The sequence below is a fragment of the Dermacentor albipictus genome, chromosome 3, assembly GCF_038994185.2.
Source record: "Dermacentor albipictus isolate Rhodes 1998 colony chromosome 3, USDA_Dalb.pri_finalv2, whole genome shotgun sequence".
Lineage (NCBI taxonomy): Eukaryota > Metazoa > Arthropoda > Arachnida > Ixodida > Ixodidae > Dermacentor > Dermacentor albipictus.
Genome location: NC_091823.1, coordinates 131,552,658 through 131,580,213, shown reverse-complemented (window position 1 = coordinate 131,580,213; position 27,556 = coordinate 131,552,658). Strand labels below are relative to the sequence as shown.

At 48.5% G+C, this 27,556-nt stretch overlaps 1 protein-coding gene across 1 annotated transcript in view; it reads left to right on the top strand.

Annotated features, from left to right (window-relative positions):
- The window catches only part of LOC139057580 (venom metalloproteinase BumaMPs1-like), a 134,765-nt gene that overhangs the window by 47,141 nt on the left and 60,068 nt on the right, over nt 1-27,556 (top strand). The window contains exon 8 of the mRNA XM_070536066.1: nt 19,862-20,007. Within this exon, the coding sequence (XP_070392167.1) occupies nt 19,862-20,007 (146 nt within the window). The remainder of the gene's footprint in view (nt 1-19,861; nt 20,008-27,556) is intronic.

The following is a 27,556-nucleotide window of genomic DNA, read 5'->3' as shown; positions in this document are numbered from 1 at the left end:
AAAGGGCTTTTGGCTCATAACATGGACTATTGGAGGCCGTGAGTGGCACGGCTTGGATTGCGAAATGTCTGTCAGTCGACAGCCGAACGACAGAAAGCATCCTGTGAGAACAGGCTGGCAAAGAAAGCGCAGTTATTGCAGGACGAAGTAGCCATTAAATGGGAAATGTACCGGGAGAATAAAATCTATCGGGCAAATACTGGTGCAAACAAATATATGAGGTGAAAGTGAACGTTGATTGTCAGAAATACGTGAGAAAAAGAAGGCCCAACCTAGAATACTTTCGAACCACATGAAATAATTAGGCAGGAAGTCAATAACAATACAACATATCCTAGATGAAGATGGAAACAAAGTGGAAGGGCAACCGGCTTTAAATGGCATCTGCAAAATAACAGCCGAATCTTTTCAAGGCAACGAGGAGGATGTATTTTAAGGATCGAAAAGGAGCTGGTGCTGACAAATTTCAATTGGAAAAAAAGCCGAAGAAATAATTCCTAAGCGCGCAGCCACAGAGCTAGACGAGGTTCCCGTTAGGTTCATTGATGAACTAGGACCAGAAAGTAAGGAAGCTCTGGTGAAAGCAGGGGAACAAACTTTAAGAATTGATGAATGCTAGACAGTTGGCGACGAAGTAGAATGGATTTATTTATAAAGGTAAGGGGGGGGGGGTAGTTAGAATTCACTCGTGTAAGTTGACCACCATTGGTAATATACACGTTAGCAATGCAGGCATTCATATTAAAGCTGCAAGCATAGGCATAGAATAATGGCCTTTTGGGATAACTTCAGAATGGCTTCAGTATAGGTAGGCGTTTGGACGATAACTTATTTCGTCTTACTCAGTGTATTGAAATATCAAGAGCAAAAAGCTGACCGGCCTTTTTAGACACACCAGGAGCGTATGACAATGTAGACAGCGACATTTTGCGTGATATTCTGGAAGGGGAAGGCTTAGGCGAAGGTTGTCTACAGCTTTTGAGATAGATTTACCGAGAAAATACCGTTTGCGTTGAACGGGAAGAAATGAAAGCGAGGAGAAAGTTGATATCAACGAGGGACTGAGGCTGGGGTGCCCTTTATCCCCTGTCCTGTTTATGATGTACATGGTGAAGATGAAGAGGGCGCTAGAAGGAAGTAACATCGGGTTTAATCTCTCATACAAATATGCGGGTACAGTAGTAGACAAGCAGCTTGCAGGTTTATCTTATGCGGTCGACATTGTGCTGCTGACTAACAAGCAAAGTGATTTTCAACGTCTGGCTAATATCTGTGTACATAAAGGCGAGCATTTAGGTTTGAAATTTAGCGTTAGAAAATAAGGTGTTACGGTATTCAAGGAAAAGAGTGAGCAGACAGTGGCAATACAGGGCCATGAAATGCCCCGCGTAAAAGAATATAAATATTTTGGAATACGGATAAACGAAGACAGTAGATATATGGGAACACCAGAAAAAAACAATAACTGTGATGGGGACAAGAAATGCAGCGCTAATGAAAAGAGAGTACTATGAAGATACAATAGGCATGAGGTGTTCCGGGGTATATTGAGACGCGTACTTGTCTTTATCGGGCGACAAGTATTGTCGCCTAACAAATGTTATCGCACAGCGCGGGACGCGCCTGCATGTGTCCGAAGTTTCTGGAAAGTTATCGATGCTTCTATCCGCTGTCTGTTGTCGCCGAACGTTGTGTTATCTGATTTTATCGCTTGACACGAATGGTGTAGAACATTTTAGAAGGCATGCGGGTCCCAACGTTTAATCTGGAACATTCGATGATTGCTGTATAAAAGCCGACGCGCTTGACCCGCTGATCAGATTTTCGACGATCGCCGAGCGTGTTCGCCGCTATCGTTGCGCTATAAGTGTAGCCTGTTTTGTGGGCACAGGTTCGCCCAATAAAAGTTAGTTTTGTCGTTCACAGTACTGCTACTGTGTTATTCAACGTCACGACCACGTGACATGTGGTGGAGGTGCTTGTGCGTTCATGTACCGAACGCCCCCGCAAAGCCGCGATCCAAGCCCGAAGCCCGAGGACAAAACCAACGTCGCCCAAGACCAGCGAGCTAGCCGCCGGCTGCAAGGACTGCCCCCAGAGCACGGACTCCTACCTGAGACGTGCAGGAAGATCGCCACCAAGTCCACCCCAATGGCAGCCCCAGCATCCCCCGTCGTGCTGCAGCAGCCCAGGGAGCCTCCGACGTTCCGCGGTTCAACGTTCGAGGACGCAGAAAGCCGGCTTGAGACATACGAGAGGGTCGCTGCTTTTAACAACTGGAACAGCGAAGACAAACTGCGACATGTCTTCTTCGCATTGGAAGACGCTGCCAGGACGTGGTTCGAGAACCGAGAAGCCACCTTGACTGCCTGGGAGCTGTTCCGAAGCGGCTTCCTGAAGACATTCACAAGCGTCGTACGCCGAGAACGAGCCCAAGCACTACTGGACACCCGAGTGCAGCTGCCCAACGAGACCACCGCGATTTTTACAGAAGAAATGAGCCGCCTATTCCGCCACGCTGACCCGGAAATGTCCGAGGAAAAGAAAGTCCGGCTACTAATGCGTGGTGTTAAGGAGGAACTTTTCGCCGGTATGGTACGAAACCCACCGAAGACTGTCGACGAGTTTCTTCGCGAGGCCACTAGCATCGAGAAGACACTCGAGATGCGAAACCGGCAATTCGACCGCCGCACCAACGCTACAAACTATGCCGGAGTTCAATCACTGGCCTCCGAAGACCTGCCCGAGGCTATCAGGGCAGTCGTACGAGAGGAGCTTCAGAAGATCTTCCCGTCGTCGCAGCCTCAAGTGGCCTCGATCGCTGACATCGTCAAAGATGAGGTTCAGCGGTCGCTTGGAGTCCCGGAGGTGCAACCTCAATTACCGCAACCCCAACCCGAAGCGATGACCTACGCCGCCATCGTACGCCGTCAAGGCCCTCCTCAGCGACCACGCCAGGGCCCTGTAACGCCGCAATTTCGTCGTCCGCCGCCGCCGCCGCCAGCACGACCACCCGTCGCCCAGCGCACCTACGCGAGGAAGACGGACATTTGGCGTGCTCCTGACCACCGCCCGCTCTGCTACCACTGCGGAGAAGTGGGTCACGTCTACCGACGATGTCCGTACCGGGAGATGGGACTGCGAGGTTTCGCCATCAACGCGCCGCGTCCACAGCTTGGAGAGCGCCCACGTGACATCACCGATTACCTCGCCGCTACTCAGTGGAGCCCTCGACGGCCATCCCGTTCGCCGTCACCAGGACGCTACCTGTCGCCGCAGCGCCGACCATACACTGGCCCAGCCCGGGGCCGGTCAGCGAGCCCATATCCGGAAAACTAAAAGCAGCAACCGATGGAGGTGCGGTTGCTGTTCGTCGAACTGACGAAGATCCTCCGCCGCCGACGAACACGACGACGAAACGATCTCGACGACATAACAACGACACGCCGCCGTCCCGACGAAGTCAGGAAGGCAAGACTACACCGACGAACGACGACTTGACGACGCGACGTTCCAACTTCAGTTCAACACGACGCAGCCGTGATCCGACGCCACGACCTAACTGCAACGCCAGACAAAGAACCACCGACCTCGACGTGCTTCTCGACGGCCACGCAGTCGCTGCCTTAGTCGACACAGGGGCTGATTCCTCCGTCATGAGTGGACACATCGCCGCCGAGTTGAAGAAAGTTAAGACTATGTGGGAAGGCCCTCAAATTCGAACCGCTGGAGGACACCTCATCACGCCGTCTGGAGTCTGCACGGCAAGAATTACCGTTCATGACCGGACTTACCCTGCCACCTTCGTTATCCTCCAACAGTGTTCACGAGACGTCATTCTCGGTACGGACTTCCTGAACCAACACGGCGCAGTCATCGACCTGAAGTCGAAGTCAATAACGCTGTCGGAAGATAAAGCGATACCGCCGGAGAGCCCTCGTAGTCACCACGGCTTGAGTGTGCTCGAAGACCAAGTGAGCATCCCGCCCCGCTCCAGCATTGTTATTTCGGTCGGCACCGAAATACCCCCTGACGTAGAAGGTGTAATCGAAGGCGACCAACGTCTCCTGCTAGACCGTGAAATTTGCGTCGCAAGAGGGATCGCTCGACTGCATGGAGGGAAAACTGAAGTGTTGCTGACAAACTTCAGCCAGGAGTTCAAGCACATCAGCAAGGGCACGACGATCGCGTACATCGAGGAAATTGTGGAAACCACTAATGCGTTTGTTCTCTCGGATTCCGCTGCATCTACCCCGACGACCATGGTTCCCGAACGAGACTACGACATTAATCCAAGTCTCCCAGTGATTAAGCAACAGCAGCTCAGAAGTCTGCTCCGACGATACAAAGGCTGCTTTTCGACGACATCGAGGATTCGACAAACACCAGTCGCCAAGCATCGCATAATCACCGAGGAGTACGCTCGACCACTCCGCCAAAGCCCTTACCGAGTTTCGCTGCGAGAACGCGAAGCTATAAGAGAACAAGTCGACGAAATGCTGCGCGACGACATCATCCAGCCGTCGAAAAGCCCGTGGGCATCCCCTGTTGTGCTGGTGAAGAAAAAGGACGGAACCCTACGTTTCTGCGTCGATTATCGTCGTCTGAACAAGATCACGAAGAAGGACGTATACCCCCTTCCACGGATAGACGACGTATTGGATCGGCTCTGCAACGCTAAGTACTTCTCGTCGATGGATCTCAAGTCTGGCTACTGGCAATTAGAAGTCGACGAGAGAGATCGCGAAAAGACTGCCTTCATCACGCCAGACGGCCTCTACAAGTTCAAGGTCATGCCATTCGGACTCTGCTCGGAACCTGCAACTTTCCAGCGCGTCATGGACACAGTGTTAGCAGGATTGAAGTGGCAGACCTGCCTTGTTTACTTGGATGACGTCGTCGTCTTCGCCGAAAATTTCGACGATCACCTTAGGCGGCATACGACAGTACTAGAGGCCATCAAGTCATCAGGGCTCACTCTGAAACCAGAAAAATGCCGCTTCGCTTACGACGAGTTTCTGTTCCTAGGCCACGTCATCAGTAAATCCGGAGTACGCCCCGACCTCCAGAAAACAGCTGCCTTCGCAAAGTTCCCGCAGCCCACCGACAAGAAGGCAGTGCGTAGATTCCTTGGCATGTGTGCCTACTACAGGCGCTTTGTCAAGGACTTTTCACGCATCGCCGAGCCGTTGACACGTCTAACTACATGTGATGTTGAGTTCAAGTGGGAAACGCCGCAGGCCGACGCATTTGAAGAACTCAAACGACGCATGCAGTCGCCGCCTGTACTTGCGCACTTCGACGAGTACTCCGATACAGAAATCCATACTGACGCCAGTAGCCTAGGCCTCGATGCCGTTCTAGTCCAGAGGAGAAACGGAGTCGAACAGGTGATAGCTTACGCTAGCCGGTCGCTGTCAAAAGCGGAAGGCAACTATTCTACGACCGAAAAGGAATGCCTCGCCATCGTTTGGGCTACAGCTAAATTTCGCCCTTATCTTTATGGCAGGCCATTCAAAGTCGTCAGTGACCATCACGCGTTGTGTTGGCTAGCGAGTATAAAGGATCCTTCAGGACGACTGGCGCGGTGGAGCCTCAGACTACAAGAATACGACATCACTGTAACCTACAAGTCTGGACGAAAACACTCTGATGCCGATTGCCTATCACGCGCCCCCATTGACCCGCCGCCGCAAGATGACGAAGATGACGACGCCTTCCTTGGCATGATAAGCGCGGAAGACTTCGCTGAACAGCAACGGGCAGACCCGGAGCTAAAAGGCCTGGTGGAATATTTGGAAGGGCACACCGAGGTTGTCCCCAGGGCATTTAAGCGCGGATTATCTTCCTTCACGCTTCAAAACAATCTCCTCGTGAAGAAGAATTTTTCACCAGTCCGCGCCAACTACCTTCTTGTTGTCCCGTCAGGACTTCGTCCAGAAGTATTGCACGCCCTACATGACGATCCGACCACTGGACACCTCGGTTTTTCCCGGACGCTATCGAGGATACAAGAAAAGTATTATTGGCCGCGCCTGACCGCCGACGTCGCCCGTTATGTCAGAACATGCCGAGACTGTCAGCGACGCAAGACACCGCCAACAAGGCCAGCCGGATTACTACAGCCAATCGAGCCTCCTTGCCGACCATTCCAGCAGATCGGGATGGACTTGCTGGGACCCTTTCCGACGTCAACAACCGGAAATTAGTGGATCGTCGTGGCGACAGACTACCTTACCCGCTTCGCTGAAACTAAAGCACTGCCGAAAGGTAGCGCAGCCGAAGTGGCAAAATTCTTTGTCGAAAACATCCTGCTTCGACACGGCGCCCCAGAAGTCCTCATCACCGACAGAGGAACGGCCTTTACAGCAGAGCTCACCCAAGCCATTCTGAAATACAGTCAGACAAGGCACAGGAGGACCACGGCCTACCACCCGCAGACGAATGGTCTTACGGAGCGGCTGAATAAGACCCTCGCCGACATGCTAGCGATGTACGTCGACGTCGAACACAAGACCTGGGATGCCGTCCTGCCGTACGTAACATTCGCTTACAACACGGCGGTGCAAGAAACAACACAGATCACGCCGTTTAAGCTGGTTTACGGCAGGAACCCGACGACGACGCTCGACGCCATGCTGCCCCACGTCACTGACGAAGAGAATGTTGACGTCGCTAGCTATCTCCAGCGCGCCGAAGAAGCCCGACAGCTCGCCCGTCTAGGGATCAAGAACCAACAGAGGACCGACAGCCGACACTACAACCTCCGACGACGCTTTGTTGAGTACCAGCCCGGCGACCGTGTTTGGGTTTGGACACCGATACGCCGACGAGGACTCAGTGAGAAACTACTCCGACGCTATTTCGGACCCTACAAGGTCATCCGACGTATTGGTGCTCTGGACTATGAGGTCGTGCCAGACGGCATTTCGCATTCACAGCGACGTCGCGCACGACCTGAAGTGGTCCACGTGGTGCGTCCTAAACCATTTTACGGACGCTAACGAACTTTCCTTATTTTGTTTTTTTCTTTGCTATGAGTGCTTACTTATTACTTTCGTTTGTTTGCAGCATCGGGTCGATGCTTTTTAAAGGGGGGGGGGGGTATTGACACGTGTACTTGTCTTTATCGGGCGACAAGTATTGTCGCCTAACAAATGTTATCGCACAGCGCGGGACGCGCCTGCATGTGTCCGAAGTTTCTGGAAAGTTATCGATGCTTCTATCCGCTGTCTGTTGTCGCCGAACGTTGTGTTATCTGATTTCATCGCTTGACACGAATGGTGTAGAACATTTTAGAAGGCATGCGGGTCCCAACGTTTAATCTGGAACATTCGATGATTGCTGTATAAAAGCCGACACGCTTGACCCGCTGATCAGATTTTCGACGATCGCCGAGCGTGTTCGCCGCTATCGTTGCGCTATAAGTGTAGCCTGTTTTCTGGGCACAGGTTCGCCCAATAAAAGTTAGTTTTGTCGTTCACAGTACTGCTACTGTGTTATTCAACGTCACGACCACGTGACAATATGGAAAGGTGTAATGACTCTAGGACTTACTTTTCGAAATGCAATTCTTTGCTTGAAATCAGGAGTACAATCAGGACTGGATGGCAACCAAAGTTCAGTGGGACACCTCACATTGGGCGCTCGCGGGACGACTACAAATGAAGGTGTGCAGGGTGATATGGACCTCACAAGCTTTGAATTGAGGGAAGCTCACAGTAAAAGTGACTATGAAGAACGACTGAGGAATATGGAACAAAGCAAACGGGCTGAGAGAGTGTTGAGGTATTTGTACAGGAAAAACATTGATTCACAGTGGAAGAAAAGAGCTAGGAAGCTTGCCAGCAAGCATTCAACCTGTGTGAGCACCACAGCAACGAAGTAAGTCAAGCGGAAAGTCAGAGAGGCTGAAATAATCTCATGGGTCGGGGCAATGGAACACAAACCTGCTTTGAGTAACTCCTTAAGAGGAAACATACGAAATCAGCAAAGAGGCACTTTATGATAACTAAAAGGGAACCTCGTCACTTCTTGAAGCTAGATGAGGATGCTGAGAACACGCACCTATAAAGTGAGATATAAGAACGAAGAAAACGAAGAAGAAGCATGTTCTTGCTTCGGTAAGGCTACGAAAACGATGGAGCCTATTGTATAATACTGTGAAGATATCTGCACAGCGGTCGATTTAAGCACCACTGGCTTCCTTGAAGCCTTGTGTTCAGCGAGAACAGAGGGAATGTAAACATGTCTGCGATAGATTTCAGTAAGAAGCGATTGGAACATTGGTGGAAGAAAAGTAAGGAAACGACAAAAAATGGAGGCGTACAAAAAAGTTCACAATAGGGGGTCAGAAATTTTGGTTATGGCTATTCATCGCGTTTTTTTTTCTTAATCTAGGTAGGGCATTATTCAGTGTAATAGAAAGGGTTTGGTGCCGCACCCTACAGCCCCATTCCAAAGGGAACGCTCATAACATCCATCCATCCATGCCATTTTACATGGCCTGATAGTCCAGTGCGCCAATAAGTCGGATAGTCTTGTAGGGTCCGATATAGTGTTGCGAAAGTTTCTCGCTAAGTCCTCGTCGGCGTAATGGGGTGCAAACCCAAACGCCGACGTTTGGGGCCTGTACTTGACATAGCGTCGTCGAAGATTGTAGAGTCAGCATTCAGTCTTCTGCTGGCTCTTGATGCATAGGCGAGGTAGCTGTCCGGCTTTTGGGCATTGTGCAGATAGGTGGCAACATCGAGGCTCTCTTCTTCGGTGATGTGCGGGAGCCTGGTATCGAGGGTCGCCGATGGTTCCGTGCGTAAACCAGCTCTACCGGCGTGATCTGCGTTTTCTCGCGTCCTTGTTAGTGAACAGTGCGTATGGGAGGACGGCATCTCAGATCTCGCGTCCTACGTCGACATACATTGCTAGCATGTTGGCGAGGGTCTTGTGCAGCCGCTCCTTAAAATAATTCGTATGCGGGTGGAGGGCCGTTGTCCTGGTGTGGCTTGTGTGGCGGTATTTTAGAATGACTTGGGCGAGCTCTGCTGTAAAGGCCATTCCTCTGACGGTGGTAAGGATTTATGTGTCACTGTGTTGTAGGAGGATTCACTCGACGAAGAATTTCGCAATTTCAGCTCCACTAACTTTGCCAAGCCTTTCGTTTCAGCGAAGCGGGCGAGGCTGTCTGTCTGCTCGACGATACATTTATTTCTGGATTTGGACGTCGGAAAGAGTCCCCCTAAATCCGTCCCAATCTCCTGTAACAGTCAAGCAGGCTGTGTTGGTTATAGTAATCCAGCTGGCGTTGGTGGTGATGTCTTCCATCGCTGACAGTCACGACATTTCTTTACGCGACGGGCGACGTCGTAGGTCAACAGCGGATAATACTACATCTGTATTCTTGCTAGTGTATGGTAAATATCGACGTAGCCGGCTGTCTGATCGTCATGCAGGGCGTGCAGGATTTCTGGCCGGTGTTCTGTGGGCACACCATGAAAGTAGTTTTGGCGAACATGAAAAGAAGTTGCTTTTTACGAGGACATCCTTGTGTGAAGTAAACGAAGATAGTCCACGCTGAAAGACCCTTGGGACAGTGTCGGTTGTGACTTCTAAGCACTCCACAAAGCTTTGTAACTCAGGGTGGTGTTCGGCGAAGTCGTCTGCGGTTGTTGCTCCTAGGAATGCGTCGACGTCCTGTTCGCCTTGCGGTGGGGGCTCATTAGAAGCGCGCTACCGGCAGTGGACATCAGAGTGTGTGCATTCATACTTATGGACCACGCTTATGCCTAATTAGACTCGAGCGTGTTAGAAGACCTGAAGGATCACTTAGATTTGTCATCCAACACAAGGCATGACGGCCGCTTAACACTTTGAATTGGTTGCAGTACATGTAAGGCTGAAATTTCGCCATAGCCGAAATCATCGCAAGGCATTCTCTCTCCAAGAAAGAATAGTTTGCTTCCGCTTGCGACAGTGAGTGGGTAGCGTAATCCAATTCGCTTTGAACTCAGTCCTTCCCTTGAACTAGCACGGCACCGAGTATTGGCGTATTCGTGGAAGTTTGAAAGCACCGGTGGTGAGTGCAGCCGTCGTTCAATTTGGCCAAATGTGTCATCTTGCAGTGTTTAGCATTTAAATGTCGCGTAGCATTTCGTCAGACTGGTCCATGGCTTTGCAGTGTTTGAAAAGTCTCTCACAAAGCGCCTGTAATGGGCACACAGGTTAAGCAATCTGCACACTGCCTTCTTGTCAACGGGATGCTGGAACTTACCGATGGAAGCTGTCTTCTGGGTACTGGAACGATTGCAGCTTTGCTGCTGATGTGGCCTAGAAACAGAAGTTCCTCGTAAGCGAAACTGTGTTTTTCCAGCTCGTAGGTGAGCCCAGGTAACTTGATCGCCTCCAATACTGTCTGAAGCCGCCTCAAGTGATCGATGAAATTCGTCACAGTGCCCACAGCATCACCAAACTGCACGAGACAAGCCTGCAACTTCAGTGCTGCTAAGACAGTGTCCATGACGTGCTGGAATGTTGAAAGCGCAAACAAAAATCCGAATGGCGTGACCTTGAACTTGGCAAGTTTTTCTGGCGTGCTAAACGCTGTCCTCTCTCGTTCCCTTTCATCGACTTCAATTTTCCTGTTACCAGTCTTGCGATCCATCGAGGAAAAATACATAGCGTTGCAGATCCGCTCTAATGCGTGCTCGGTCCACGGAAGGGGGCGTACGTCATTCTTTGTTAACTTGTTGGAACGGCGATAAAGGACGAAGAAGCGCAGTGTTCCATCCTTCTTCATTAAGACCACATGAGATGCCCACAGACTTTTTGACGGCTGGATAAGTTGCTTGCGTAGCATTTGATCGACAAGCAGCCTTATGGCTTCTCTTTCCCACGTCGAAACTCTATGCGAGCTCTGATGGAGCCACTGAGCCCATTCTTCGGTGATTATATGATGGTTTGTGACTGGTGTTCACCGAGTTTTTCGTTACGACAAAAAATAGTCTTTGTATTGCTGGATGAGTTCTTCAACAGTTCTTGTTTATAGCTCGGAAGACACGGAATGATGTAAAACGTTGGTTCAGGAACATGAACCAGGAACACGCACCATTGGTGTAACTTCGATAGAATCGGAGAGCAAGGTCTATCTCCGACAGCTGCAACTTCCTGAACGTATGTGATCTTCGTTGCCTTTTTCATGTTTTTATACTTCTGGCTGAGGTTCGTCGACACTACCTGCGCGCGCAACTAGACGGTACCACTCCTAACGCCAATTTCGCGGTTGCGTGGCTGGTGTTGGTCGTTCTCAACGATAGCTTCCATGTCTTCGGCTGCTTTGGCTCTGGCGGAAATCATGATGCTAGCGCGAGACGGAATGTGGACTTGGCCTTCAGGTACTCTCAAAGCACGTGGATGGGAAGTCCTCTCAGGTCGAATCGTTTAGTCTGTGACAGCGTAGTCTATTTCGGCTTTAGGTCAATGAATTTGCCATGTTGATTCAGGAAGTCCATACCGAAAATGACGGCGCGTGAGCACTCTTGCAGAATAACGAAGGTTTCAGTGTAAGTCCGGCCATGCAATGTAACTCTTGCTGCAAACATTTTAGCCGGCTGTCCGGATATAAGGGCCGATCTATCTTGACTTTCTTCAGCTTGGCAGTGAAAGGTTCTCAGATGATGAAGTAGTCGGGTGCACTGCCTTCGATAGTGCTGACAGCGTGGCCGTCTAGAAGCATATCGAGGTCTCTCGTTCTTAGCCTTCAATGAAATGGGGTCGTGATATCGCATTACGGCTGCATTATGCTATTCCGTAGATGATACGTCGCATCTTCAGGTCTTTACTTGTCGCCGTATTCTTGGCTTCGAAGCTTCGACGGGAAAGCGGCATGTCGTTTCTTTGCCGTCAAGACGGAGTTTGAAACGTCGTCGTTGTAGACGGAGGATCCTTGACATTTTTTTATTTTTTTATTCAGAATACCCCTAAAGGCCCTTTGCAGGAAGGTATTACATAGGGGGGAGGGGGTGCAGTAATGCATACAGATGTAATAAGTGAGTAATAGGTTGAAAAGAAATCGGGAACTGATAAAACATAATCACAAAATATAATAACAGAAGACCAATAAGATTATTGTAATAGTAAAAATGATAATCAGAAATGTACAAAAAGAGAATACGAATCCCAAACACACAAAAATTGGAGGGTAAGCTGGGTCATAGAAAGCACTCAGACCATTAATGTATAACAAAACAGAAAACAATACTACACGTAAACTTAAAAGGAAAAGGCAAAACACTGCAATAAAAATAGGAACAGTAACCATGAAAATATGCATGTTACATAGAGTACCAGAACATATTTTACCATCAATTGTAGTTGGGAAAAAATGGGGGGGGAACATGACACAAGAAAGGTGTACGCACTTTCATAAAGGATTTGAAGTTTCTGGAATTCATATATGTCGGTGATGGTTGCGACGTGTGATGGCAAGCTATTCCACTCGGCTATGGTGCGTGGTATGAAGGGTCTGGCATAAGTTTGTGTGCGGCACGTGAAGCGTTCGATTTTAAAAGGGTGATCACGGCGGAGAAAGATGGCAGAGGGTGGCTTAAACAAGTCGCCGCGAAGTGATGCATGATGGTAGAGCTTATGAAGAAGGGATAAGCGAGCGATTTTACAGCGACATGATAACACTTGCAGTTCAGCGCGATACTTCAATGAAGTGACGCTGGTGTGACGTGAGTAATCCGAAAAAAATAAAACGCACAGCACGCTTCTGTAGGGCTTCGATCTTTAATTAGTGTAGTCTTGATCGGAGGGCGGATTAAAGTGATATAAGCCAGTTTACCTAAGTGCGACGGGGTATGTTGCAAGTTACGTTTAAGAAACCCAAGTGAGGGGTCTGCTGAAGCAAGGGTGACGTTATTATGGTAATGCCAGGACAAGTCAGACTGAAAGGTAACTCCAAGATATTTGTACGTTGTCGCAAGCTCACATTGAAGTAATATTTAGCAAGTAATACGATGTAATGCGAGAAGCTTTCTTAGTGAAATACATCAACTTAGTTTTTGAAAGATTTAGTGTCATTAGCCAAGTTGTGCACCACGAAGTGAAGGAATTCACGTCAGATTGCAGAGACTGCCGGTCAGCTTCAGAAAAGATGTTGCGGTAAATAACACAATCGTCAGCGAATAGCCTAACTCTAGATTTGAGGGAGGAGGGTAAGTCATTTATATAAATTCGAAAAAGCAATGGACCGAGCACACTTCCTTGAGGAACACCGGATCAGACTGGGACGAAAGCAGAGTCAAAGTTACTGAGCGACGTGAACTGTTGTCTATTGGAGAGGAAGGCTTGCACCCATGCCAGAATAAGTGGGTGAATATTAAGTTGTCTAAGTTTTAGTAAGAGCCGGTGGTGAGGAACTCGATCGAACGCTTGGAATACGGCGTCAATTTGGATGCCGGCGTCCAATGATGTGTGTAAATCCTGAGTAAATCCTGCAAGCTGTGTTTCGCATGAGAAGCCCTTGCGAAAGTCGTGCTGGTATTTGTAGATGATATTCTGTTGCTCTAAATATGTAATTACTTGTGAGTTTACAATGTGTTCCAAGAGTTTCCAAATGGTACTAGTTAAAGATATAAATCTGTAGTTAAGTGGGGACGAGCGATCCCCTGATTTAAATATGGGTACTACTTTTGCCATTAGCCAGTCCTGAGGAATGGTGCTTAACGACATTGATAGAGAGAAGATGGCTGCCAAGCAACGATAGATACCAGAAGAAATATGTTTAAGTATTTTGTTGTTGAAGCCATTATGATCAGATGCAGATGAATTTCTCAATTTTCCAAGTAGGGATAAAATACCAGTTTGGTCAATTATTATTTCAGTCATATTAATACCGGAAGCATCAATGTTAGGGCATGTTGAGAATGAATCATTTATTAACTTAGCACACTTGGATTCAGTAACAGGAGAACCATTGGTGTTAGCAAGAGTTACGTCGTGGTGGTTGCAGGGATTTATTGTGCGCTAAAAGCACCAAGGGGTATTTACTTGCAAAGATGACAAATCACGACTGAAAAAGCGACGACGAGTAGTTTTAAAAGCTCTTGGTTTTCTCTGTCACACTATTTATAGCGACACCACGAAGCGGATAATCTGTTTTCGTCTACCATTCTGAAAAGTCGTTTCTTTTTATTATTAAGTCGACGTAATTGCTGATTGAACCTTGGAGAAATATTGCTTGTTATGATGGTCAGAACTGCAATGTATTTGTCAATTAGGTTGAAAGAGTATTTTTAAAGGTTCCAGTTATCTTCAATGGAACGTGACAAGTGGGCATCTAAAAATGTTCCGTGAAATGGGATAATTCGATACATATAGCATCAAAATTGGCTCGCTTATAACACCTTATACACTTTCCATCAACTCTCGCTTTGTTAAGTGAACAAGTTAAGATTCCAGTAATTATGTCATGATCAGAAAGACCATCGAGATGGGCTATGCCAGTAAACAGGTCAGGTCGAGAAGTTAAAATTAGGTCAAGAATGCTTGCTCATGTGTCGAGCAACATGTACGTTTTTCGATAAGCTGGCAAAACGAAAAATCAAGGCAAGAATCAAGAAATTCCTGTGCCTGAGTATCGTTGGCTGAAACAGATAGTGTAGACCATTGAATATTGGGATAGTTGAAGTTTCCGAAGATTATAAGAACCGCATTTGGAAACCTCCCGCATATTTCAACAACAACGCGAGGAAATTCACTTTCGAAGGTCGCAATCATGTCCAGGGGGGCGATCAAAAACGTCAACAATGAGATCAGTGAAACCAAGCTTCAGGGACACAAATACGCTTTCAATAAATGAGTTAACAAAGCTAGGTATAGTGATGCAATCTTTAGAAATTCCAATAAGCAGACCCCCACCTCTTCGATCCTTTCTATCGCAGCGAAAAAAAGTTAAAATCTACTTGACTGACAAGAATATTATTATCGGAAACTGTATCATTCAGCCACGTTTCTGTTAGTGCGATGATGGAAGGCGAACTTGAGTCGATAATTGAAGATAGTTCAACACTTTTAGAAAGAACACTTCTGATATTAATGTAGAAGAAAGAGGCCTTTCCATCTGAACCAGGTGGGGTGATTACATGTGCTTGACGCTTAGAAGGGGCACGTCACGTAGGTGGGGAGATTACTGAGCGTGCGTCGGTGCGTGGTACACACACCGCGCAATTAGAAGTTGTGTCCCAAATGTGTATGTCGTTATTTAGGCACAGCCTGTCAAAAATAAGACGCACACAATCACCTTCCTTCCTCAGTGTTTTCGAAAACTGCAATAACTTCCTGCGTTTGTCCCGCACAGCCTCAGAATAGTCCCGTGCGACACTGAAGGGCGTATTCTCTAGTTTGAAGCATTTGCTCAGAATGGTTTCAACTTCTTCGTCATTAAAAAAGTTTAGCAATGATGAGGCGCTTTTTATCCGCGGAGAAGCGACCTATGCGGTGAGCCCTGGCTAGTGACAAAACCGAAAAGTCAAGTCGGTTCATGCACAAGTCATGCACAAGGCGTTCAGACGATTCTCATGTTTCAAATTGTTGCCCGTCGTCAATTCCATAGAATAATACGTTTGACCTTCGGGAACGATTTTCCAAGTCGTCAATTTGGGCTTGAAGGTCTGAGAGGTCTGATGAAGGTCTGATATTGTCCCGGCGTGACCGGTTTTCCACCTCATCGGATTTTGAAGTGAGTTTAGCGATAGATTCACTAAGTGAGGCAATTTCAGAGTTAAGCTTGTTATACATTGCACTGCAGTCAACAGCTCCTGTAGAAGATTCGAGCGAAGATACACGTGTTTCAAGGGCTTCAAAACGGGAATAAAGGATTCCTTGATTTAGGCCACGTCCTGTGCAATTTGTTTCTGATCAGCCAACAATTGCACAAGAAGATTAGCAGTGTCTGGAGGGGAACTAGTGGAGCACTGGCTGCTACTTGTAGTAGTGTTATTAGCCTCACTTGACTTTGACGTACATTCTGAAGGCACAGCTCTAGGTCCAGGGTTAAGTTCAACATCCCCACTCAAGAGAAGGCTATCGTAACAGTGCAAAATGCGAAAGCAGCAAGTAACAACACTGTTTGGGCAGAACAGCAGCAGCAAAAAGTGGTCATCAGAACGGTAGCTATAGGCAGCTTGAATATAACATACCTGCATGGAAAACAGGCAGCGTTTAAGCAACACTCCGACGTCGCTGCTGTACTGCCCACTGAAGGAAGGTGCGTTGCGAAGACCTTTATATCAACCGGTGTAGACGTCTCTGACCACAGCTTAGCGGTGATTGGTAGAACGACGCTGACATCAGCCAGAAGCGAAGCACGTGGGAGGCCGTTGGCAAAGCCATGGGGCATGCCAGGGCTATCACCAACAGAAGTGACAGGGCTGTCCATGGGCACACGATCGACCGCATCCACATGCCGGTGAAAAGCAAGCGCGGAAGATAAGACATTGGCCCCGTAAAAGAATCCATGGAAACATCCCATGAACTGCGTGAAAAACAGGCAGCGTTTCAGCAACGTTCCGGCGTAGCTGCTGTACTGCCCATTTCGACTACACATTTCCACATACAGCAAGTGCACTGCCACAATTTGGCGCTTTTATTTTTTTCAATATTGGCTTACGACTACGGATCCATCGAGGGGCTGGTTCTATGTGTGCTAGGCCCTACGGTGACAGGTAGCGTCCTGTTCATGGCGAAAGCGAAGAACGCCGGGGTGTGCACTTCGTTGCGACGATGCAGCCGGCGATATCATAAGGCTCTTAGCTCTGCTATGGGCGAGGTGCTTTGGCGAACCCTCGAGTTAACAAGTCGCCATGTGGGCATCGGAGGTAAACATGGCCAGCTTCCTCATAATGATAGCAGAGCCGGCGGTAGTCCACGACATGCCAAATGTCCGCCTGCCTCAAGTAGCTGGGCAGGGGGACGTGTGGGCGTGCTGGCGGCGGCGTTGAACAACGAAATTGCGGCGTTAAGAGGTCCTGGCGCGGGCACGGAGGGGTAATTTGACGACGGCAGATGATGGCGAATCTTATCGCTCCAGTCTCGGGCTGAGGTAATTCCGGTTAACATGGGAAATTAAAATGACAGCTGAATTTTCTCGCAGACTACACCAGAAATTGAATTAACTTGGGGCGGGCAACATCTTCACTTATTCTTACACAACTGCCCTTTTCTTCTCCTGCCAATAATTGCAGCACAGTGCTTGAAGGCCTCCCTTGTCTGGCCTCGAGCTGCAGATGTACTGCCTAGTGTGTATTTGTATCGTCTTTACAATCGTCGAGACCTGTGAGATCGTCACAACTTCTGCTGCCGTCCTAAGCGGGGTGGGCACAATTCCCCTGAAGAGTTATTCCAGAACCCCACGAACAAGAAAGCGAATTTCCTTCTTCTCAGGCGTATTCGGGTCGGCGTTCCGGAAAACTCGTGTAATCCTTTTTACGTAAAAGCTGCGACCTCGTTGGGCAGGTTCACTCGTGCTTGCAGTGAACTTCAGTCCGTTCTTTTTTGAAGACGCTCGTGAATGTCTTCAGAAACTTGTTCCAGAACAGACAAACCCGAAGTCGTTAACGAGGCCTCTCGATTTTAAAACGAAGTACCGGCTGCTACTTCCAGTGAAAAATAAACGTGCCGCAATTTTTCCTCAGCGTTCCACTTGTTGCAGTTTACACCCTCTCGAGTGTCTTAAGCCACGTCTCCAAGTTCTCCGATGAAGTTCGCTCTAAAGTAGAGGGCTCTTTGGATTGACATTGTGGTTGTTCACTTGGCCTTGATCTTCTAGGTCGTCTCAGGTAGAAGTCCGTTTTCGAGGGGCACGTTTTGAAGCCTGCGGCTAGCTCGATGGTCCATGGTTATGCTGATGTAATCTTCAGGTTCGGGTTGCTACTTCGCGGGGGCGTTCGGTACATGAACATGCTAGCGCCTCCAACAGACGTCTCGTAACAGTGACCGCGAAGAAAATGGCCACAAAACTATGCATGACGAAACTAACTTTTTATTGGGCGAACCTGTGTCCTCAAAGCAAGTTGCAGTGAAAGCAAAATGATAGCAGCGAGCAGTCAGCGATTGTCAAATTGTGATCAGCCGGTGAAGCCCATCGATTTTTATGCATCATTTATCGAAGGTTCGTGTCGTGTATGTAATCTTATTTTACACTCTTTGGCGAGGACATATACAAACGAATACGATCAACGATAACATTCGCACAAGTTCTAAATTATTCAGGCATGCCTGGTGCTCCACGATAAATTTAAACTGTTAGCAGGTGAGATAGCAGCGGCCAAGAAGAGGATTTTCGCCTCTCATAACGGTATACTGCATTCATGTGTTCCTTTCAAATAACTCCCAATCAATGATATAGCTAGAGTTAAGGAATATGATGAATCATTTTTCTTTGTTCACTTCTTTTTTGCTTTTCTTGGTCATCCATAGATACAGTGTAGTCTCAATTTCAGATGTCACGCTCTAATATAGAGGAGCGGTTTATTAGTTTTATTACGCTCGAAATGACATAGGAATTTTGTCTCATCATTTTGCTGATAATCGGGTGTTTAAGAGTAAAGACAATAAATCAAGAGATAAATATGGACTTGGGGAGAGCTAGTATTTCGTACTAGCAATATATAAGTCCGCAGTTAGAATGAAGGCGGTGTATAGATGGGCTCTTCTTTCACTCCATTTCTGAACGTCTCGCAAATATATGGAATTTTTTTGACGGGACAAAAGTCGCGATGGGTTGACGTCCGAAGGAGTAGGAGAATGACAATATGGCTGATTCTATAATATATATATATATTTATGTATGTATGTGTGTGTGTGTGTGTGTGTGTGTGTGTGTGTGTGTGTGTAGGGTGAAAGCTTGTCAAAACACCCAATCATAGAAAGGATGTAAGTTCAGCAAACACTGCGATATGGGTGCATTAGTTTACCGAGTTACCTGTCCTATCAATGTCAGGACTGGAGGTACAGATAAAATGAAACACTTTTAAGGCTGAAAATTCCTTGCGCGTGTATGGTGCGTCGGACTTGAGCGTCCGCCTTCGCATGCTGCATCCCTGTTTCATCACTCTTTCAGCAGGCCGGCTCTAATAAATCGTGGTCGCGGTAGCTCTCTCTCCTCGGCTACCTGCACAAATTCCTAATGATCGAACTCTCTGCGGTAATTCTGTTAACAATTGCAAATTGATAGACACAATCTACATCCCTTCTCATGGCCAACAGTGCTGACCAATGTTGTGTTGTCAACCACCCGCTTGACAATTACAATGCGGTCAACAGGCTTTGCGCTTTTCTGTTAACGAACAGCTCTGTATCTATTTAACGTGTTATGATCATCGCGACATCGAGAAGGTCATATATGCTATCGAATCAGCCTATGCTTGAGTTGAGCCAGAGTGTTAGCTCTACAAACTTCAAGAAAGCTGTTGCGAAGACAGTCACGCGTCTTTCACATCTGCATTACCACAAAGCTTCTGCATGAGTATTCTGCAGTCGAGGCTGGGGCTGTGCCATGAGCAACTACAATGAGCTAACACTGTTTTCGTATTAGAAGAGGGGTATGTGGTTATATATAAGGCCGGGCAATACTTAGCGTATTTTACTTTTATGGAGATCCCATATACAGAAATCACTTGACGAAAACTAATTACTCGTCCATGAAAGATAAAAAATATATGCATCAATAAGTGGCCTGCTTTTTGAAATAGTCATCATGTGCCGTATGTGCCACGATGGTTCATGTTATTTATGTAGCAAAAGCGTATTTAGGGGGAAAATAGGCGCTTTTTTGAATGCACATACTTGTTTTTATTTCTTGCAGCCAGAAGACGAGCCATATATGGCTAATGTAGCTGGCTATGAGGCTACGCGCAATATTCTTAATGACCAAACCAGATATAACTTTAAAAAATACGTAAAGGAGCAACCATATTTTCAGCAGTCCGACATTATTTTCCTACTTACAGGGTAAGTAGTGTAGTATACTTGCCATCAAATTGATGTTCTTGGTGGTAGCATATCTGAATTTTCCGAAACACGCTATCAAGCGCTCTATCGCGTTATGACTGCTAATTCGCAATCATTGAGTAAGGCCTATTAATTTTTGCCTGAGCGCAGTGACAACGATAAAACTATGAACCCTATTTCGTGTAATTTCTTTGCTATTGCCATTAGTGCTCCGAATTCCGGAGAAATAAACTTATATAGCGAAACTATTATAGGCTCGCTCCATGAGGATTGTGTCCGTGTGTAGACACAAAATCCCGAAGATAGTGCAATACCGGGCAGATCCGCGGCCGATTTGAACCAAGCGTCAGGCCCTCTCTATACGTGGGCCAATGCCGAAGAAAGTGCAATGCCGGGCCGATCCGCGGCGGATGTGAAGTAGGCGTAAAGCAATCCCCATACGTGGGCCGATCCCGAAGGTAATGCGACGCCAGGCCCACCTGCGGTAGAGGTGAAGTAGGTGTAACGAAGAAGAGTAGCCTGCCTGTGCCGCAGCACCATCGCTACCGGCATGAGCTCGTGGTTGCTGTCTTTCGCCGCACGCTTGTGACGGCTACCCATTCGCGCCCGTTGCTAATAAATCTCTTAGCAAATTCGACCACCATGGAACTTCGGAGTCACACTCTACCCCCCATTATGCCCGACGACGCATACACTCCTCCAGCTCCTCCAACGGCACCGGCCACCTTGGTTTGTGCCGGTGCCTTGCGTCAGCGAGATCCCCCTATCTTCTCCTGCACAGATCACAAAGACGTTGAAGATTGGATCTCGTCTTATAAGCGAGTGAGTGCCCATAACCACTGGGACGACGTTACCAAATTGAGAAACATCGCATTCTACCTTACGGACGTTGCGAAACTATGGTTTCTAAAATATGAAGCCGACCTCACTTCGTGGTTGGCCTTCAAGACCAACTTTACCCAAGTTTTCGGTCGGCCTGCAGTAAGAAAGCTTCGTGCAGAACAACGTTTGCACACACGATCCCAAGAGGCCGGAGAAAACTTCACGAGCTACATTGAGGACATTGTCGACCTTTGCAAACGGGTGAATGCGTCGATGTCAGAGGAGGCGATGATCAAACATATAATGAAGGGTATTCAGGACGACGCATTTCATATGTTATTATCGAAGAGTCCTCACACTGTCGCTGATGTGATATAATTATGCCAGAGTTACGACGAGTTGCGCAGGCAACGGCTTCACACCCGACGTCCCACCCCGCCCGCCGACTCTCTATCAAGCCTTGGAGTCGACGACAGCCATGCTGCTCTCTTGGTAAAAATTCAGGAATTCGTTCGCGCAGAGGTCGGCCGCCAGCTGTCTTTGATATCTTCTGTTCAGGAACCACCACCTGCTTTGCATCCTACGATCTGCGACTGCATTCAAGAACAAGTATCTCAAGCCATTCCTCCAGCCGTTGAGCAGACACCAGTCACGGCTGCTCTCACTTACGCTGAAGCAGTTTCCGGATCTCGTCCACAAACGCCCCTGCCGCCCTCTATGCATCGACCTATGCCGCTTCACGACCGACGGCATTTTCCTCCTATGCTGCTGCCCGACCGACAGCATTTTCCGAATCCTCAACCGTGACTCGGACTTTACCCCCACCAGTGGCGCACCTTCGATGACCGCCCAATATGTTTTACGTGTGGTGGTGCTGGTCACATATCGCGCCATTGTAGTCGTGGCATGCTTCCTCTTCAGAACATCCGCCGAGCGCCACCTTTCCCCGCTCTGTTTTCCTCTTCGCCTTCCAGCCTTCCTACCTCTTCCTTTTCCCCTGACCATCCAACCGCCTCTACTCGCCGCTCACCATCTCCCCGTTGTCGCTCGCTTCCTCCGATGCGGCGCCGTACCGTGTCCACCGAGCAGGAAAACTGATGGCCGCAGTTCCGGAGGCACGAACTGCGTTCACGTCGCAATGCCCTAGTCCTCGTCCCTCTCTAGCCAACGTAATTGAAGTCTCTGTCGAAGGAATCGCCGTCCTGGTACTTGTAGATACAGGAGCCGCCGTATCCGTGATTTCCACCGAACTCTGCCGCACACTACAAAAGGTTTTGACGCCTCTCTCCGACGTCTCCCTTCGAACCGCGAACGCTCAAAATATAACGCCTCTCACTGCCTGTACTGCTCGCGTCTTCATTCAAGGTCTACTGTATACCGTCGAATTCGTCGTGCTGCCCACGTGTTCCCATGACAGCATATTAGGCTGGGACTTCCTTGCAAATAACGCCGTTATTGAATGTTGTCACGCCGAACACGAACTTTCTGCACTTCCCGACGTCGAGACTATCGAAAACGACCCTTCCAGTGCTAAACTGTTTGTTTCCGAAGACAATTCCGTCCCTCCACGCTCTTCCCTTCTTGTGCCTGTGTCGTGCGCCGCTATTTCTGATGCCACTGTTCTCTTTACGCCCTCTGAGCTGTTCATTCGCCGCCGATGTTCTCCGCTGCCCTTTGCTCTCCTTACTCTTCGCAATGGCGTCACAAAAATGGTCGTCGAGAATCCCACAGCCTGCCCTTTAGCTTTATTTCATGGTGAATGCCTAGGCCTTGTTCAACCGGTCGACACCTTTTGCAACTTTGACGCTCCTGCCGTTTCTACTTCTGTGGGCCTTGGCGCACTTACTTGTGACTCTGCGGTTGATCAGTCACTCTTCGACGCTTTCCACTGCTCCATCGACGATGGCAAGTCATCTTCATAACGAAGCCAGCTTATTGCTCTCCTGCAGAAGTTCAGCGCATCTTTTGACAGCCATGCTTCCAGTTTGGGCCGCACACCAACCGTTTTTCACCAGATAGATACCGGCAGTCATGCACCTTTACGGCAGCGCCCTTACCGAGTATCCGCCTCTGAGCGCCGTGTCATTGACCACCAGGTTGCTGACATGCTCAACCGTGGCGTTGTGCAGCCTCCCAACAGTCCTTGGGGATCACCGGTCGTCCTCGTTAAGAAAAAGGATGGCTCTATTCGATTCTGCGTCGACTACTGACGTCTGAACAAGATAACGCGCAAGGACGTTTACCCGTTACCGAGCATCGATGACGCCCTCGACTGTTTGCAGGGAGCTGAGTTTTCTTCGCTGGATTTACGTTCCGGATACTGGCAAATCCCCTTGGCACCATCTGATCGACCTAAAACAGTATTTGTAACACCTGACCGATTGTACGAATTCATCGTAATGCCTTTCGGCCTGTGCAACGCTCCAGCCACTTTTGAGGGAATGATGCATAATATTTTACGCGGCCTCAAATGGAACACATGTTTATGCTACCTGGATGACGTAGTTGTCTTTTCCGCTGATTTCCGAACCCATCTCAGCCGTCTCGAGCAAGTTCTGTAATGCCTTACTGACGCGGGACTTCAACTTAACTTAAAAAAATGTCGTTTCGGCGCCCGAAAGCTCTTTATTCTTGGCCATGTTATATCACGAGGCGGCGTCCTTCCGGATCCAGCCAAGCTCCGCGCTGTCACCGACTTTGCGCAACGAAAGACGTTAAAGGAGCTTCAAAGTTTCCTTGGTTTATGCTCATACTTCCGACGTTTCATTCGAAATTTCGCTTCCATAAGTGCACCCCTGACAGCCCTTCTAAGTGGCGACAAAGAACTTTCCGCTTGGTCGCCCACCTGTGATGACGCCTTCACGAAATTACGCCGCCCGCTAACCTCGCCCTCGCCACCTATCCTCCGCCACTTCGATCCTGCAGCGCCCACAGAGGTCCACACCGATGCCAGCGGCGTCGGACTTGGCGCCGTACTCGCGCAACCAAAAGCGGGGTTTGATGAATATGTCGTTGCCTACGCGAGCCGAACTCTGACAAAGGCCGAGGCTAATTACTCTGTTACAGAGAAAGAGTGTTTAGCCATTATTTGGGCCCTTCGAAAGTTCCGTCCTTATTTGTATGGTCACCCCTTCGATGTCGTCACTGACCATCACGCCCTTTGTTGGCCGTTTGCCCTTAAGAACCCATCTGGCCGACTTGCTCGCTGGGCCCTAAGCTACAGGAGTACGATATCCGCGTTCTCTACCGTTCCGGCCGCAAACACACGGACGCTGACGCCCTTTCTCGCTCACCGGTCTCCGCTGACTGCACTTGCCTATCCGCCCTTGAGCCCACAGTTCCATCTCATGCACTGCGCAACATGCCGTCGGCGCAGTGCAAGGATCCCTGGATCAGTGCTCTCATCAGCATCCTTTCTGATCCATCCACCTCTTCACCATCTCGCGCTCTTCGCCGCCAGGCTACCCACTTCTGCATTCGCGACGGCCTTCTTTATCGCCGTAATTACCTCTCCGGTGGCCGCAAGTGGCTTCTCCTGATACCTCGCCATCTCCGTGACCTTATCTGCGACGCTTTCCACGCAGACCCTCAGTGCGCACATGCCGGCCTCTTCAACGTCTATGCTCGACTACGCATCCGATTTTATTGGCGCGGCATGTATACCTTCGTCAGAAAGTTGATTCGCTCCTGTGCTCAGTGCCAACGCCGAAAATTACATCCCTGACAAGTCTACCCGTCACAACCCCTTCCCTGCCCTAGTTGGCCCTTTGATCGGGTTGGTATAGACATCTACGGACCGCTACCCTCCACGCCAGCAGGCAACCGCTGGATTATTGTTGCAGTGGATCAGTTGACCCGCTATGCTGTAACAGCTGCTTTGCCGACTGCCACCTCCCGCGATGATGCATCGTTTCTCTTACGAGATTTCGTTCTTCGCCACGGTGCCCCTCGCGAACTTCTTAGCGATAGAGGCCGCGCCTTTCTTTCCGATGCTTTGAAGGCACTACTCGACGAATGCCGAATCGTTCACCGCACCAGTACAGCGTACCATCCGCAAACTAACGGCATGACCGAGCGCTTCAACCATACTCTTGGCGGTATGCTCTCCATGTACGTCGCCTCTGATGATTCAAACTGGGACCGTGTTCTCCCTTTCGTGACGTATGCGTACAATACTGCGGCCCAAGCAACTACTGGTTTTTCCCCTTAATTTCTCCTATACGGAGGAGAACCTTCTACTGCTCTAGATACCATTCTGTCATATACACTTGACGCGTCCGAAAGTACTCCGCTATCTGAAGCTGCTCGTCATGCCGAGGAATGCCGCCAGCTTGCCCGCTCTTTTTCCACCGAGGACCAGTGGCAGCAGCAATCCCGTCAACCTGCCGGCCCTTCTGCACCAACTTTTTGCCTGGCTCTCTTGTATGGCTTCGGGTACCCGCAACTACACCCGGCCTCTCCTAAGAACTTATGGCAAAGTACCTAGAACCCTACCGCGTTCTCGAGCTAACGTCCTCCGTCAATTACATCGTAGAGCCCCTCACGCCATTGGCGGACCTACGCCATCGCGGCCGCGAACTTGTCCACGTCTCTCGCATTAAGCCGTACTATGACCCAAAGTAGTCTCTTCGCCTTAAGCCTCCAGGATGGCGCCTTTTTCTGCAGAGGGCGATTGTAACGAAGAAGAGTAGCCTGCCTGCGCCACAGCACCATCGCTACCGGCATGAGCTCATGGTTGCTGTCTTTCGCCGAACGCTTGTGACGGCTACCCGTTCGCGCCCGTTGCTAATAAATCTCTTAGCATAGGCGCTAAGCACTGCCCATGCGTGCGCCGATCCCGAAGATGGTGCAAGTGTGGGCCGACCCACGGTGGAGGCGAAGCAGGCGTTATCACTCCCGATACGTGGGCCGATTTCGTTAGTGCTCGCGGCGAAGGTGAAGCGGCGAAGGTGAAGCAGGTGTTAAGTACTCCCCATACTTGCGCCGATCCTGAGGATAGCGCAATACCGGGCTGAGCCACGATGGATGTGCAGTTACCCATTCAGAGGCCCATTGACCCAGCTTCACTGGCCATCGTTCTTCGTAGAGTGGAAGGGCACTGAGTTCTTTTTTGTGTACTACCAATATCCCCATATTTTACCCACACTTTCGAGCACCGCCTGCGGCCACTAAGCGTGGTCAGCTACGGCGTCCGAGATTTACGGTGCCGCGTGACGCAACACACGCAAATCTCGGACACCGTGAGCCACATCGGTGCATTGCTCTCGGTGCGAACTTCGCTGTATGCGCTGGCGCTCAGAACCACGCTGATATGGCGCCACTTCCGTAAAATTCCTCATAAGCTTGCTTGTAATGCTGTTTGTAATGCTGAAAATTTATGCATTTAATTAATGAAATTTGCGATTTGACGAATGGATTCTCTGAAAGCAGAACTTTTTTTATGTCGAGGTTCGACTGTGCTCAAATGCAAACACATATGTTCACAACAGAAATTTTATTTCTGTATAGTTAGGTACTAAACTTGTAATACCTAGCGATAAAAAAACAAACAACTATCTAGAATAGTTGGGAGCAGCTTAAACAGAAGAAGAATATTTGCTGCTAAAAGCTACGGCAGTAGTTCTCAGGCTCTTCAGAGATTGTTTATACGAAAACGTTACAAGAATGAAATGCTGTTAAATGGCTAGCATACCCGAAACGTTAAAATATTGGTTGCCGACAAAATATCAAAACTTGCAGGAAATCTACCAAAAAAGCTCCTTAAGCACCTGAGTACCATACACACACCTAAAAGGGTCCGTTATAAGGAACACGTCACTGATTGCATCCTAAAGGATAAAAATTGCATATGACTAAGATGGGATAAACAATAAATAGCAGACTACAAGAGAAGCTGCTGAGGTTATCATGAATGCTTCAGTCGGGAAACCGATAACAGAAGCAGAGGTTCCAATACTCCCCTTCTGTTTCCTAATTTCTTTGAATATCTTTCTAGTTATTTCACTTCTGATCACTGGCGATGCTTTATTTACAAGACGGGAAACCGCAACCGGCTGTTAACAGTGTGTTCCTGCAAAATATTCACTTTACTTTTCATATTCAAAAATACCTAATAGTTAGAAGAAAACTATTTACTCGGACGCTTCGATCACTCGTCCACCCTTATCCCAAACATATTAATGAAGTCCATCAAGAATAGGGACTGCTGGTTGCCACGGTAAGGCGACAATGGATGCCCGTATTCTGAATGGAGAAGCAGTGTTTTGAATCGAGGGCTGTGGTTTAGCCAAATTAGAAACGCCATGCCTCTTATATTTGTCGGCTCTATCCTTGAATTTGTATTATGCAAAAAAATTGTCTCCCACGTCAACGTTTAGAATTGCTTCTGTGTGCTCCTCGGGACAGTATGAATAATGCCACACGGTCCGGTTAGTTGTCTCTCTCTCTCTCTCTCTCTCTCTCTATATATATATATATATATATATATATATATATATACATATATATATATATATATATATATATCGGTTGCGGATGTAGAGCAACATTGTTGCCTGAACACTCTCTTTATTATTCGTCGCATGTGTGTTTTCGGCGATGCATGTCGTCGTCGCTTGAGTCGAAGTCATCGTCCTGGTCGCTGATGGTTATGGCGGCGTTTATACTGATCTTTTTCAAACTTCAGCAGGGGTTGTTCACGTACTGCTTCCATCAGCATTGGACTTTG